We start from the raw sequence: 16,551 nt of genomic DNA, 5'->3' as shown, positions 1-16,551 counted from the left end.
GTGCAGCCATCATAATTAGAAGGAATACAATTCATTGGATTCTTGCCAATGTTGACATTTGGATTGTGGAGAACCTGACTACTATTGACAGACCACTCCTTGTCGTTGTCTTGACGGAACAGATAATCTGTTCACAGGACAAGGTCATCTTCCACATACCAATGATTCTTCTTCACAAACATAACGACGACGTCCACAAACTCCATTGTAACCGTTCCATTTCGGTTTGTTGGCCAATACAATCCCTTTGCATGAAATCTCAACTTTGTACAACCAAGTGGATTAAACCACCACCCAGCGTTATTGGCACGTGCACAGCCATTGACGTCATTGTCATATGTTCCAAAACGTGCCCCGTTCAAGTTCTTGGTTTCATCCCCCGCTCCACCCAAGCCATCCAGAAATAGCGCGCTCGTGCTGTGGGTCTTATACCAATGGACGCTATCCCAGTGAAGTGCATAACCTTGTGCTTCAGAGTCGACGAGGAAGTTTCTATAGACTATACGACCCTTATCTGTTTTGGTAAATAACTTAATATCTATGTCATAAACGCCCTGTTTGGTGACCTGGTGTAGATTCTCAAGGCCATAAAAGGAGAATCCTTCAAAATATCGATAAGACCATTTCATCTGTTGCCATGGGAGTGTATAGTTTGCGTTGAACGTATCGGGGTATATTTCTGCCAAACGACCTTTCCCCTGAGCACAAACCCATTCAAGTGCATCTTTAGATCCAAATGGCTGGATGACGTATTGACTAAACCCGGATGGGTTGGGTGTCTCTGTGCAATCTGAAAGAGAAGATGTTAATGCAGGAACAGTAGGCATGGTGTGATGTGTCATGTGAAGAAATTGGGCAACGAACATATCAGCTGTGTTCTAGAATTTAGTATCTGTGTGATAATGTCGGTTGGTTTGTTGTTTAACGCCGCACCCAGCAATATTACAGCTATATCACGGCAGTCTGTAAATAATCGAGTCTGGACCAGACAATCCAGTGATTAATGTCATGAGCATCCATTCACTCATTTGGGATCGATGACATGCATCAAACAAGTCAGCGAGCCTGACCACCCGATCCCGTTAGTCGCCTTTTACGACAAACATAATTACATTTAGTACTAACTACTAAATGACTTTATCGCGCGTATCCAAACCATGGTCTAATTACGTCTGTAACCCAATCACCCCTCGTAACTCAATCACCCCCGGGCCACCTCTCGGCACCGTGCCCGGGGAATAATCCCGCGCAAGCATCATCCCGCCCTTTGTTAGTCCGTCATTCGCGAACAGCCCTTCTCCAAGTACACACGTGTGTCACTGTATCTAATCGCCTTCGCTTTGTACGTTTCCTTTGTACCCAGTCGCGACCGTTTCGCCGATTACGCCTTCAATACCATCTATTCCAACACTCGCCGTATCGCATTTACACAATCGCGACCGTTTCGCCGATTACGCTTTGAATACCATCTATTTCAGCACTCGCCGTATCGCATTTATTACGTTCTACTCCCGAACTTCACCCTCGGGACAATTTTACGCTTGTGGAACACCAACTCTCCACCTCGACCTTTCGTGATGCCTCCCAAGAGAAGATCAGCCGCCAACCACAAGCTTGTGAGGGGAGCCAAGCAGGCCAGGACAACCAGGAGACAAACCCCGGGAGTACGCATTGTACAGGAGGCAACAGCTGATGGTGAGTCTGCCAATTACGGAGATATCGAAGGTGGCAACAGAATTAACGTGCAATCGGCGCAGCTTGTAAATGCCGCACAGGCTGCCAACTCGGCTACCCAGGTAAGCGAGCAACTGGAAAAAATACTCCAGTTGCTGGAACATTCAGCGCCCGGCCCGGTTAGCGCAAACCAACAGGTAAGGCTTGGTTTTAGTTCTCCCGCCATTTCGCCCAACATAGGGAGAATCCACGATGCTTACAACGAGGCCGACGGTGACGCGGCTTGGCCAGCCAATCACATCGCAGGATACGGGGATTCCCTATCCTTCCGTGCGGATGGAATAGACGCGCACGTCAAACAACAGGTATGGAAAAAAATCTAGCGTGGCGAGTATGTCGACCTCGGCACAATACTACCAAACACCGAGGGAAGTCACGAGGACGGTGCGATTACCATGGCGTACGACTCCTCAGGTAAGGTAATTTTTAAACCAATAAAGCAGCAACCAAAGCGCCTGTCCCTGGCAAGCTGGACTTCAGCTTTCCACATTTTCATGTGTATATATGTTAGTAGGCACTCCGAGGTCCGCACAACCCAGGGGTTGCTGTCCTACATGGAAACCATAAGAACAGCGGCACTTCGATTCGGGGGGGACGCCTGGTCAACCTACGACCAACAATTCCGACACAGAATGTCAAGGGACCCCTCACGACGCTGGGACAGCATCGACGGGGAGTTGTGGCTGAAGTACATGGTCACACAGCCGGTACGACAACCAGAATCAGGCGGACGTGGCGCAATGACACACGTACAGGGAGACATCGCCAGTCAGGTATGCTGGGATTTCAATAAATTTGGCTGTAGCAGGGTCAACTGTAAGTACACTCACAAATGCGGTAAGTGCGGCAAACATTCCCATAGCTCTAGGACCTGCTTTCGAGGGAATGGGGTCCAACCGACCCCATACAAGCCCAATCAGCCTTTCCCTAACAGAAAACCAGCCGTCAAGGCAGGTAAATTCAATGGCCCCTTCCCCCGTGGATCTCATTGAAATGGCACCCTGGTTACGCCAATATGCTAGGGTCAATTACAAAGATGCAAATTATTTATGGGTAGGTTTTAGCTTTGGCTTTAGGCTCGAATTCCAGGGAAGCCGCACGGGTCGCCTGGCACGAAACTTGCGATCAGCCACGCACCAAGACACGGCAGGCTACGTGAAACAAAAACTACAAAAGGAAGTCGACCTTGGCAGGATGGCGGGCCCCTTCAAGGACACCCCCCTAGACAACCTCCAAGTATCCCCAATAGGCCTGGTGCCCAAGAAGCAGCCAGGATATGGTCAGCACCTGGGTAAGCATGCGGAGGAATTCCGTCTAATTCACCACCTATCCTATCCCAGGGGTAAATCTATAAATGACTTCATAGACACAGAGGCCTGCTCCGTCGTGTACGCCAGATTTGATGAAGCTACCCATATGGTTCAACAACTGGGAAAGGGAGCACTACTAGCAAAATTCGACATTCAGTCGGCCTTTAGAATTATACCAGTCCACCCATCCGATTTCGAGCTGCTAGGCATCAGATTCGAAGGTGAGTTCTATTTCGATAAAAGCTTACCATTTGGCTGCTCCATATCTTGCGCCATATTTGAAACGTTTAGTACCTTCTTGCAATGGTGCATGCAATCGCATCTTCCAAAGTGTCAGATCATGCATTACCTGGATGACTTCCTAACGGGGGGCACAGCAGGCACCAGCCACTGCTCAGACAACCTCAACGGATGCGTGAATACGCTAGAACAGCTTGGGGTTCCTATTGCGAACGACAAGACGGTAGGCCCCACAACCAAACTGACATTCCTAGGGCTGGAAATCGACACCATTGCAATGCAGATCAGAAGAGTCCAAGATCAAGGAGGCAACAAGGGAAATCCAAGACATCCTGTCAACAGGTAACATAAAGGTCACAAAAAGGGCCCTTCAGTCCCTCATAGGCAAGCTTAACTTTACGTGCAGGGCTATACCAATGGCAAGGGCATTCAGCCGCAGGCTAATCGATCTGCTTAGCAAAGATAAGCAACCATTTCACCACATTAGAATTACCAGCTGGGTCAAGGAAGACCTACAAATGTGGTTAACATTTCTTACGAGTTATAACGGCATTTCAGTGTTTCAGGACCAACTGTGGGTGGACAGCGATTTCCTCCAGCTGTTTTCAGACGCAGCGGGTGGCGCCGGCTTTGGGGCCTACATGCAGGGCAAATGGTTTAACGGCGCATGGCCACCTCAGTGGGCGACGGATGGAACCACACGGGACTTGACGCTCCTGGAGCTGTTCCCCATCACACTGGCCATCCAAATCTGGGGCAAGCAACTCGCAAACAAAAAGGTCCTCTTTTACTGCGACAACCAAGCCGTCGTAACAATAATCAACAAGCAGTCAACTATGGCCCCCAGAGTGATGAGCCTACTCCGTCGCCTAATCCTGCAGTGCCTCCGATATAATATTATGTTTAAGGCAAAGTATGTATGTTCCACTGCTAACACTATTGCCGATGCTCTCTCGAGGTTTCAGCTCAAACGCTTCCGAGAGGCAGCACCAGCCGCGGCCCAGAACCCAACACCTATCCCGTGCAACATATGGCTGATCTGAGGCAGGAAGCCGGCAGACTCCTACAACAATCTCTACAAATACATGGGCCACTTACCAAACAGGCATCAATGCCTTGCACCAGTTCCGGTCCGCACACCAGCTACAAGAGGTGTGGCCAGTCCCGCTGGATCAGGTCGTAAACTTTATTGCTTATCTGTCGGTCACTCACCACTCCTCTAACACAGTCAAGACTTACATTGCAGCGCTGTCTTCACACCACAAATGCCACGGGCTCACCGACTGTACAAACCATTTCCTGGTAGGCAAGATTTTAACAGGCTTACACAAATCAGCGGGCCGACCAGACACCAGAAAACCGATCACTGCAGACCTGCTGCAGGTAGTAACCAACAATCTGCCTCATGTATGCTCATCAGCATATGAAGCCAGGCTGTTCAAGGCAGTCTACTGCACAGCCTTCTTCGGTTTCTTTAGGGTTAGCGAACTGGTCCAAACTGGACCCTCAAAAACAGGTTGCGCCATCCAGAATTTAAGCTTCTCGGGCAACCCCCAGCAGCTTTCAATCCATTTACCACACTCAAAGTCTGATCAGTACAGGATGGGGACAACAGTTACAATGTCATCTATACCAGGTAATCCACTATGTCCGGTAGTCACCATCAAGCACTACCTGGAGGCGCGCCCCTCCGGCCCACAACATGCATTCGTTCACTTCCACCATTCCCCCGTTACAAGGTACCAATTCCAGGCACTCCTAAAAAAGGCCTTAGCACACAGCAACATAAACACGGCCCGCTATTCTTCGCACTCCTTCCGCATTGGGGCAGCCACATCAGCAGCCATGAACGGGGTGCCCGAACACCTCATAAAAAAATACGGCAGGTGGAAATCAGATTGCTATAATGCTTACATATTCTTACCAACAAATCCAATGTTGCACAATTAATTCCAATAGCCTTTCATGGTACTTACTACACTTCTTATTGTTTACAGTTTGGATGGTGGGATCCAGCTACATGGCCAGGGCACGGCAGTACTTGCTCCTGAAGGGCACCAGTCCGAACCAACCGAGGATGCTATGGCTGGCACGAGGGGGGATGAGGTGGAAGGAGCTGGACACCTTTCTAGATGCACAGGTCAAGGCGACACGGCGCAGCCCCAGAGCCCTCATCATTCACCTGGGCTCCAACGACCTGTGCTCGGTCAAGGGCAGCCAACTCTACCTTGACATGGTGGCATCAATCCTTCGGATACAACTCCAGCTTCCTGACACCAAGATCATCGTATCCTCAATGCTGCCCAGGCGCTACTGGCACGATGCCAGGGACCCACTAAAGATCGAGGGAATGCGGAAGAATATCAACCGCCGACAGGCCAACCGAGTCAAAGAGCTCGGCGGTACAATGGTGCCACATCCCCAGATCCTGGCATCAGACAAGACATGGTACGCCTGGGAGGGCGTCCACCTCAGTGACAAAGGACTGTGTGTGTTTACGGACAATTTGTTGCATGCCCTGGCGCTTGTTTTGCGCCAGTTAGGATATTTTCTCCACAGGTTAGTGTTTCCTTTCAGTACATAGGCAAGCCGGGCAACAATGCTATCTCCACGTATCGGGTGGCCGTGGGTGTGGGGTAGCACTCTGGTGCTTTGTGTCGGGGTTCTTGTGGGCTACACTGCTAGTAACAAGTTAACTTGCTTCCAAATTAATACTCGTGCTTAAGGCTACCTGCTTTTCAGCGGGAACCTTTCCGGGGTTACCTGCTTCTCAGTGGGAACCTTGTCTTTCCCGACTTTTCAGCCGGGGAATCGTAAAATAACATACGTTGGGGCAAACAATCGCCACGTATATGGGCCCGGCGGCGGAAGTCGTCTTGTCAAGCGGTAGCTGACAGTTGGGTCCGCGGCGGGAGCCGCATAATGGTTTTGCTAATGGGGCCAGGCAGTGGGATCTGCTTTGGCCGGCTACCTGGGGCCGGGCAGCGGTAGTCTGACTTAGGCCAGCAGCGTGGAGCTGCTTTTGGCAGCGTGGGAGTTGCCAAGCAATGGTAGCATTTAAATATGCTACCGTGGGGGCCGGACAGCGGTAGCAGTCTCAGGCCAGCAGCGCTAGCTGCAATCGCCGTTGGCCACGGTAGCATTTTGGTATACACAATTAGCAGCTAAGTAGCCCACTAGTACCTGCACACCCTCGGCCATTTAACCCAATCTCATCTTCTGTTTTTATTATAGGCACGGGCATCCACGGCTCGGTAGCCCGTGCCTCTCCTTGGCATATCACGGGATAGTCACCTTTTACGACAAGCATGGGTTGCTGAAGACCTAATTTAACCCGGATCTTCATGGGTAAGCTGTGTAATAAAGAGGTAGAAGATAGTTGAAGCTTAAAGTGTTTCTTTGAATGTTCGGTAAGGTCACAGTCACCAAGATTCCAGTTGTAAATATTCGATTATACAGCTGACAATTCAGTGATCCATGCAATAAGGATGCCATGACATCGATGCGACGCCCGATTTAAATAACTGCTTCTTACGATAAGCATAGCTTAGTGGTGATCTATATACCTACCCTTAGTCCCTACTGTCTTCTATAGTAGTCATGGTGATATATGCAGATACCAGTACTTACATCACTCTTAATTCCTATCACATCAGGAGCGGAACCCGTGAAGATTCCGGGGTAGCAACTTCAGCAACCCATGCTTGCCGTAAAGGGTGACTATGCTTGTCGTAAAAGGCGACTAACGGGATCGGGTGGTCAGGCTCGCTGACTTGGTTGATGCATGTCATCGATCCCAATTGCGTGGATCAATGCTCATGACATTAATCACTGGATTGTCTGGTCCAGGCTCGATTATTTACAGACCGCCGTCATATAGCTGGAATATTTCTGAGTGCGGCGTTAAACAACAAACCAACCAACCAACATCAGGGGCGGTCGGGTAGCCTGGTGGACAAAGCGTTCGCTCGTCACACCGAAAATCCGGGTTCAATTACCGATATTGGTACTATGTGTGAAGGCAATTTCTGGTGTTCCCAACCGTGATACTGTTGGAATATTGCTTAAAGAGGCGTAAAATCAAAGTCACTCACTCCTATCACATCAACGTTTAGTTTTAGGGAATCCTTTCGAATAGTGCACACCTCTCGGAGTCACATCGGAGTGGGCAATATCAATGAAGTACTACCCCCGGGAATGCTTCAATATTAAACGATCATTTCATTTTATGTTTGAAATAATAGATGCATCGGGTGAATGGTTTCCTTTGCCCAACATACGAAATGATAGGTTGCGATGTAAGTGAGGATGATGTTGGAATCACTGAATCACCTACCTCGGTAGCGCCTCTGACAGTAATGTCCCACAAAGCCTTTAGCACAGTGACAGGTCCTGTTGTATGGGTAGAAAGTTCCCCCGTTCTCACACGGATCCACCTATGATAGACACTATATGCAAAACTATATGTATATGTACCTCGTTTATGTATATATACACGCACACATGTATGTACTTGTGTATATTCTTACGTATATATATATATATATATATATATATATATATATATATATATATATATATATTGTTCTCATCTTGTGCATCAGAGTTGCAACGATTTCCATGTGCGCCCATTTACACAGCTACACAAATGCAGAGTACAAATGCATGTCTGAACATTCCTTCGATGCATCAGCTGAGGTCACTCTAATAATTCCCAACCGAATGTCGTATGAAATTAGGCGGCTTGCTAAAAATCCAAATTGGGTGTTTTACCTAATGACTGTTTTTTTCAACAGTTTGTTGTTTCACATTTATATTAGTAGTAATTACACTAATGTTTGCTTTCCTTTCATGCTTTTGCAAAGAAGAAATACAATAAAATATTATGTCTAAGCCAACTGCTAAACAAAATATATAGTGTGAGTCATAAATAAAGACACAACAACAGAAATTTACCATCGCAGTCTGACCACAGCCATCACCAGCAGCAAGCATCGAACAGTTCCCCTCCACGTACGACCCGGTTGACTGACACGTATAACCATTCCCAGTCTTACAGTAGGACGTTGACAGACAGACCGGGTTATTCAGACACTTAACAGAACACTCGATCCTGCTTCTGACTGGTACTGATTCAAGGATATCACTGTCCGTTTTTGTGGACTGGCAACTCGTGAACGAAACACGCCTCCGAGTAGCAAGGATCACCCAGGGGGAGACAACTAGCATCAGCAGGAACATCTGTGGAAGCTTCATTTTCAGTTTGGGGGAACTGGTGTCGGTTGAACTGAATGATTATCACCTGCAAAACATAGCCGTGAAGGCTGCAAATGCATATCTTATCCGAAAAAAAACATCCAGAAGACAGCAGTTAAAACACAAAGACAGTCAACTTTGCATGTTGAATCTCTTGCCAGCCTAATGGTCCTTGAGGGTTGTATCGGTCTAGTGTTGGTGTGACATCGATTAAAGTGAGTGCTTGAATAACAATTCAAAGTTGCAACAGCAATATCTGATTTAAGATTTTTAATTGTCTGTTTGTTTGTTGTTTAACGCCACACTCAGCAATATTCCAGCTCTATGATGGCGGTCTGTAAATAATCGAGTCTGAACCAGACAATCAAGTGAATGACATCATGAGCATCAATCCACGCAATTGGGATACGGTGACATGCATCAACGACGTCAGCGAGCCTGACCACTCGATCCCGTCAGTCGCCTATTTCGAAAAGAATAGTCGCCTTTTACGGCACGCATGGGTTTCTGAAGACTTATTCTACCCCGGATCTTCACGATATAAGAAATAAGATAAAGTACATAATTAACTCAAATGTCTACTTGTACATTCTGTGATGGTGAAGTGGACATTCAAGTATACCTGGTGTTCCCAGAAACATATCTACACCATGATAACAATACAAGCACATCAAACAGAGTAGTACACACAGTCACGCTCTTTCACTGGGGTTGTGCCGTCTGTGCTTCTACAACGTACATGACGACTTGTTGCCAATGATATTATCATTAACCCTATTGTAAACGGGATGTGTATAATTGAAGCGAAATTTATTTACTGAACACGCGAATGAGTTAACTAAACTAACAAGAAATACGTTGTCACAACAAAATAACTTGTTTACTTCCAATCTGGGGTAAGAATAATACATTTGTACGTTCTTCATTATCTTCATTAAAAATTCAGTTGTTAATGCCTGAGAGATTTATTTTTTCACAGTCCAACAAAACCAGCAACGAATTCAAGATCCCTCAAGAACCAATGTAAAGGTGATGAATCAAAACATTAAGGAAATGTCCTGCCCCAACTGACAGCATTGTCCATGAGTAACAGTCGAGTTGGCCTGAAAATGATTATTTCCGACTAAACGTTCATAGCCACTCCCATGTTGACTGTCGACTGTGATCATCCCGTTTGAGTGAATGAGTGAGCGAGCACCCATTGTCCTCAGTAAAGTGGTCAACCCTTTGGAACCTGGAGAACTATATTCTAATGTCAAATAATAATTAAAACATTGTATGTTATAATACTAGCTTATAAATAAAATATAAATGATAATATAGTTATCTTGCTGTCCATCAATGACAAGTATTTATATACTAGTGGTATAAATGTATTTATTATCATTGTATAGCTTGTTCTCGCCGAGGTATGGTTGAATAATTGCATCGTACATTATTCTCGCCACTGCTGCGTGAAATGAACATCCGTCCTCCACATGTCTTCCATGACACTTTTCGAAACATTTAATGAGGCCTTGTATGTCATAATTAGTATCAAATAACTTCTGAGCAAGACTTGTATGACACTTGAACAAACATGATTCTGCTTTCAGCAGAGATTTCTTTTGAATATGGAAAAAGCTTTGTTTAACTAAGAACTTCATGAAAGGAAAAAAAAACAGAAGGCAGAACATCAGCTGGATGAACCCGTGAAAGTGTGGTTGGAAAATGATCACTTCCACACAGGTCACAATAAACCGACCAGTCAAATTCATTGAGAACAAATTAAGGTCTATAAGTGACAAATCAGGCGAAGAGTATGTACCAATTGCAGGATGTAAATAAGTGTGTGGATCATCATTAGATATACATAAATCATTATTTGAGATAAACTCCCCAAGGACACACCCCGTCCCTTATTGCTTGTGACTCTGGACATTGTTTTGAAGCATAACGGATTTATAGCCCCTTTACTTTGTGCAAGTGTATTCGATATCTATAAGAAGTTATTTTTCGTCTCGAAGATGTGAAGGTATATATAAAGCGTATACATATATCATTATATCGTTCAAATAGTTTGTGGTATTTGGTGAGTATAGATTTTTCATCAGCATACACACGTCATGCCTGTCAATGTATGGTATTTTACAATATTGTATTTTGCATTTAATAGCATTGCTTTTTATCTCTAAATTATAATTCTATAGCAAAAAGCTGAGGATTTAATCAATTTCTGGACTGATATTTGATGCCTGGTTACTTGTTAATTAGTTAACAACTCAGTTTGTCAACGTCCCATATTGTCAGGGTGCCATGATACACAATCCGCCAAGTCACCACACATGAACACCTGATCCATGTGGTCGCTGATCCATTCTATGAGGCTTACTTTTGAAAACAGAACTCTAAACGTCATGCACTGTCGTGTAGTTTCGTAACACTGAACACTGTTGCAAATCAATGCATGTGTTTTGTGGCATCATAAATATTTTCATTACTTAAGACTTAACTGTGAGGTGTACGTTTAGGTTAAATGCATTGGCAAGCGAAACAAAGGATACACATATATGAAGGAAACACCATATTTATTGGATAATTTGTGGCAAGATTTGCTGATAAAATGGCACTGCTCTTAAACCGTTTTCAATGAGGGAATGAGTCAGTCAGTTAAGTTTTAATTCACATCAGGATTATTTCAGCAATATCGTGACGAGAACTTATACATGGATAATAAGAACATTTAGATTGAATTATAACCTGTCAAAACCAGTTTGGAACATTTAACAAACGAATAATTAATCAACAACACAAAATAGAAATAGGCTATAGATCGCCAACCACTAAAACTGGACCACCATACAAAACTTCTACTCCCTACACCTGTTTCCCCAGCAGGATTTGCACCATCAATTCAGCTGCTCGCGATTGTCTGCATACTATTTCTAAATTTCTATTTCACCACTTCGACCCTTACCTCACCTTCAGGGGTCATATAATTGTCCCGCCACGTCATGCCATGTGCATTTATTACTTGATAATTTAGACAAATCACATCACACAAGTTTTGATCATGGATATATAAAAACATTGATTATGTAAAATAAAATAATTTTGAGTCCAGTCCCACAAGGCGGTGGCTCATGGGCCAATCTATTGATATGAACCGCTGAATACTGTATTTTTAATAAGAAAATGGCATGGGTCGAATCAGCCTCAAATTTTTATTCATGACAGCCATTCATGTCTGTAATTCTGGAGTATGACACCCCAATCGTTTCGACTTTTTCCTGGCATTCCTAGCTTTTCTACAGCTCTCAGTGTAACATGGAGTATGTACACTTGAGTTGGTCGATGTTTTGGGAATAGATTCTATAGTTATGTCACATAAGAGAGTGAGTTAGTGAGTGTTAATGGTTTTACGCCGCTTTTAGACATATTCCGGCTATATCACGTCGGGGACACCAGAAATGGGCTTCACACTTTGTACCCATGTCAGGAATAGAACCCGGGTCTTCGGCGTGACGAGCGAACGCTTAAACCACTACGCTACCCGACCACGTATTAGGAGGTATATTTTCGAAGGTAATGACAATTTCAAGAATATCTGGAAATTGATCACTACCACATTAATGATCATAAACGGACCATGAAAAATCGGTAAAGATAAGTCTATGGCAGAGTATGCACCTCTTGCTGGATGTAGATGTGTATCACTACCATCATTAAACAAACATCGTTTATGTTTTTGAAGCATGTCCTCTTGCACTTTACCTTTGTCATTATGATTTGTTGAGGTGAGGTGAGGTGAAATTGGGTTTAACGTCGCGTCAAAGATTATTGCACTTACGTGCATGTACGTGTGTGTGTGTTTGTGTGGCTGCTTGTACTAGTCCGGACTGATGCTGATTTATAGTGCTAGCTCACTGAGACACCATGCCGCAGTTTAACATGAATACCCAACTTAGACACAGTATACTGACTCCGAGCCGACCAGTCATTGTTTAAGCTCCTTAATGCCGAGCGCCAGACATGGTGACAACAAGTACCATCTTTTAACGTTTTTTGGTATGACGCGGCCGGGGAATATGATTTGTTGAACCCCATAATGGATTGCGACCTTTTACGTACCCCACAAGGAAGAAGGGCTTGGGTACCTGATCAACAAGATTATCGAGATCCTTGACGTGATGGAGGTATGTATAATGAGCATAAAGTGTTGGCAACATGTAGAGTTGAAGGTACTGCCACTGCCTGAAGGTTCGTATTAAATGACATCGGACTGTGGACTGTGTTTTATATGTAACAATAAATGCTGAACCACCAGATGCCTCACCTGTATCTTACATGTTATCTTGACGTAAAGTCAGTTTATCATTTTCCTTCAAATATGTTTCGTGAAAGCTGAAAGCTATTGGAGTGTATGTACTTGCTAGAAGCTTAATCGTGTAAAAAGATGCCCTTAAACCTCGACAATTCCACTTAAGTAATGCGTTTGTGTTACTTATTTAAGGAAGGATAATGGTTGATACGGCTCTAGTGTTCTCTTTTGGTGAGTGACCACTGGCAAACACTTACGTATCCATATCTTCAAACAACCCAAATCTTGAAGCAACCAACAGAACCTTGAGTACAGTGGCCTCATATTTCTAAACGGAGCAGTCAGTTGTAGATGTCATACATTGCTTTTTAATGTCATACATTTGCAATTTAAGCACATTATTGTCTGGGTACATGTGTCGTCATCATCATCAATTTTCGAACTCTGAAACAATTTAGCTTATTTTATTCAGAAAATGTGCCGATGAACACACTTCTGACATTTGAGGCAACGTGTAGGGCGTAGGATGAATAGATCCAAATGTATAGAAAAAACATGCGACTGGGAAGTATTGGAGTGTCAAAAGTAGAACGAAATGTGTGCGAATGGAACAGGCAGTCATCTTTGACGATAATTTTGCCTCAATGATAGATATCTTCACTTCTAATTTCAGACCCAATTTATTCATCAACGTGAATTTGATCTCTATCTCAGATAAGACCTTTGGGGAAATTAAGAGTATTGTGTGCATTCAATCAAAAGGCCTCAAGACCGAAACTGTGCAACATCTTCCATCTCACCAGCTTTGCTTGTAGACCTTTTTTCCAAACGCAACCGTGAATATGAAAAAGGATTGTAGTTACCCTTTGCTTCAAGAATAAGAAACCGAAGCCAATTCTCCCTTTCAGAATATAACAACTTGGTCAACATCCAAATGGACACAGGAATGGAAAAGAATGAGTACCGAGCAGTCAAGTTAAGTTTTTTTACTTTAGAGAAAAGCACTCAACAAGAAATTACGAACGCATGTCATAAGTGTATGGGATAAGTGCCCTTTACTATTCCATTTTTAAAGATTGGGCAGATATGTTTAAGGCAAGGAGGACAAGCCTTAATGATGACCCTAGGTCTGGACATCCCTCAACTTCCATCAATGAAGATTCAATCGAGGAGACAGAAAAACGTATAATGCCAGATAGACGTATTATCATTGCTGAACTTGAGGAAGACACAGGCCTTAGCCATGGATCCATTGATTTTATTCATGAACGTTTACAGATGCATATGATATCTGCTCATTGGGTCACAACCTTGAGGAAAAAAGAACTGACATTGCCATAGAATATTTAGAGCTGATTCGGAAGGATTCTCTCAAATTCAAAAAGAGATTTGTATCGGGTGATGAGACATGGGTCTACCACTGAGATCCCGAGTCAAATTGTCAATGGCACCATTCTACTTCTACCAAAGAAATTAAAATCCTCAAGATCAGTGAAGAAAGTTATTTTGACTGGGATGCAAAGAGTGTGATCCTTGTTGATTACTTAGAAAGTCAAAAGACGATTATCTGTGTCTACTGTACTGATTCGCTTCATTGCCTGTGTGATTCTATCAAAGAAAACCGGCGAGGAATATTGACTGCTAGAGTCCAAACTGTTGACATTTATAACATATTAGTGGGTTAGATAGTCTGAAAGTAAACAGGTATCTATTTGTTTTGACGATATTGTTGTCTTGTTTTCTCATGAAACGTTTTGAAGACGTGACGCCGATTTTTTAATGCAGCTGTAATTCCTTCTTCCGTCATGTCAGACAGACACTTTGCTCGGTCTCGAACAATTCCTCTAAATGTTTTCAGAGATTTGTGCATTGAAACAAAAACCTGGGTGTTAACAAATTGTTGGAAACCCAGCAGAATCACAGATTGTTGTCTCCGTGCACATTTGACAAGAAGTGAACCTATTCGGAGATGGGTTACTTTACATCGCCACGGTCACTCTGAATGCCCTTGGAGACAGCCAAAGGATTTCGTTTCTTGGGGTTTCCATCAGTTGATGAGATAACTATGAACGTTGGCCAAGAATTAGCACCTGGAGAATCACCCCCAGAATCTGCTTCTCCACCGTCACAGGGACGCAACCCATCTCGAAAGGGTTGCCCAATTCAGTCCCATTTTACGACCAGAAATGGGGTGCTGAAGACACATTCTTATCTACACGGTATCGCCTCGAGGGCACTCTATAACGACCCAATGAGGAAGCAGTAGCCTACCAGAGGGTGTGGTCTAATATCTTTAGGTTTATGAAACATGATAGGACAAAAGTATGGTCATATGCCATTGGATAATTTGCATTTATTAATTGGATTTGGGTTTTATTAAATTACAATCTTTATAACAATTTAATGTATATTCTTCACTTATCCTGCCATAGCACAACGAATAACAACAAATAATTGGCGGTCTGTATAATCTATTCACAGCACAAGGTCATCTTCCACATACCAATAAACCTTCTTTAAAATGATATGGGCGAACTCCATAAACTCCACTGCCACGGTTCCGTTTCGGTTTGTGGGCCAAAAAAAGCCATGTGAATGAAAACTCAACTTTGTACAACCAAGTGGATTAAACCACCATCCAGCGTTTTTGGCACGGGCACAGCCATTGACGTCATTGTCATATGTTCCAAAACGTGCCCCATTCAGGTTCTTGGTTTCATCCCCCGCTCCACCAAAGCCATCCAAATATTGCTCGCTCATTTTGAAGTATGTATTGTCCCATTCAACGCTGTCCCAGTGCAATGCATAACCTTCCGCTTCAGAGTCCACGCGAATGTTTCTATAGTATAAATCACCATAATCATCTTCAAAAGCTGATAAAATAACACGTACATCATACACACCCTGTTTTGTGAGCTGGTGTAGATTTTCAAGACCAAAAAAGGAGAAGCCTTCAAACAATGGACAATAGCGTTTCATCTCTTGCCATGGAAGTGTGAAGTTAACATTAGAATTGACGGTGTATATCTCTGCCACACGACCGCTCCTTTGAACACAAACCCACTCAAGTGCCTCTTCAGATCCAAATGGCTGCATGATGTATGGACTAAACCCGGCTGTTGTGGGTGTCTCTGTACAGCCTGGAAGAGAAGATGTACAAGCATACAAAGTAGGTGTAGTGTGATGTACGCAGTGGTGATGTTCAATGTGATCATGAAGAAGCTGATCAATGCACATATCATTGGTTGGTTGGTTTGTTGTTTAACGCCGCACTCAGCATTATTCCAGCTATATGACGGCGGTCTGTAAAAAATCGAGTCTGGACCAGACAATCCAGTGCTGAATATCATGAGCATCACTCCACGCAATCGGGATCGATGACATGCATCAACCAAGTCAGCGAGCCTGACCACCCGATCCCGTTAGTCGCCTTTTACGACAAGCATGGGTTGCTGAAGACCTATTCTACCCTGGAATCTTCACGGGTCCAATGCAAATATCAGCTGTACCAGACAACCCAGCGATTGATATCATGAGCATCGATCAACGCAATTGGGGTGTGATGACTTTCAGTGAGCCTTACCACCCGATACCGTCAGTCGCCTCTTGCTAAGACATATTCTACCTCGGATCTTGGGTCTGCTTAATGATAAAAAAGAAGAAGATAGTAGAAGCTCCGTTTTCTTGTATATTTGTTTAGGCCACAACAAC

General features: G+C 44.1%; 2 protein-coding genes and 2 pseudogenes across 2 annotated transcripts; 3 read left to right on the top strand and 1 right to left on the bottom strand.

Annotated features, from left to right (window-relative positions):
• Positions 1-131: 131 nt before the first annotated feature.
• Positions 132-827, bottom strand: LOC139441559 (angiopoietin-related protein 2-like). Its single transcript, XM_071222380.1, has one exon. It carries the CDS (start codon positions 825-827, stop codon positions 132-134), a length of 696 nt encoding a protein of 231 aa, XP_071078481.1.
• A 750-nt stretch (positions 828-1,577) lies between these two features.
• Positions 1,578-2,324, top strand: LOC139441596 (uncharacterized; annotated as a pseudogene).
• Positions 2,325-2,366: 42 nt separating this feature from the next.
• LOC139441558 (uncharacterized) lies at positions 2,367-4,327 on the top strand. The gene is made up of 3 exons (XM_071222378.1): positions 2,367-2,507; positions 2,824-3,626; positions 3,871-4,327. The coding sequence occupies exons 1-3, from the start codon at positions 2,367-2,369 to the stop codon at positions 4,325-4,327; spliced, it is 1,401 nt and encodes a 466-aa protein (XP_071078479.1).
• Positions 4,328-4,395: 68 nt separating this feature from the next.
• On the top strand, positions 4,396-5,868 carry LOC139441557 (uncharacterized; annotated as a pseudogene).
• Positions 5,869-16,551: the final 10,683 nt, after the last annotated feature.

Source organism: Haliotis cracherodii, unplaced genomic scaffold, assembly GCF_022045235.1.
Source record: "Haliotis cracherodii isolate W230 unplaced genomic scaffold, xgHalCrac1.p SCAF_41, whole genome shotgun sequence".
Lineage (NCBI taxonomy): Eukaryota > Metazoa > Mollusca > Gastropoda > Lepetellida > Haliotidae > Haliotis > Haliotis cracherodii.
The sequence above is the reverse complement of the archived record's forward strand: the minus strand, read 5'-3'. Positions and strand labels throughout refer to the sequence as shown.

Coding starts and splice junctions, on each gene's coding strand:
- LOC139441559 (XM_071222380.1), bottom strand. CDS start 827: ATGCCTACTGTTCCTGCATTAACATCTTCTCTTTCAGATTGCACAGAG.
- LOC139441558 (XM_071222378.1), top strand. CDS start 2,367: ATGTCAAGGGACCCCTCACGACGCTGGGACAGCATCGACGGGGAGTTG. Junction 2,508..2,823: donor AGGGAGACATCGCCAGTCAG/GTATGCTGGGAT, acceptor CTCGAATTCCAG/GGAAGCCGCACGGGTCGCCT. Junction 3,627..3,870: donor CCAAGACATCCTGTCAACAG/GTAACATAAAGG, acceptor GTGGGTGGACAG/CGATTTCCTCCAGCTGTTTT.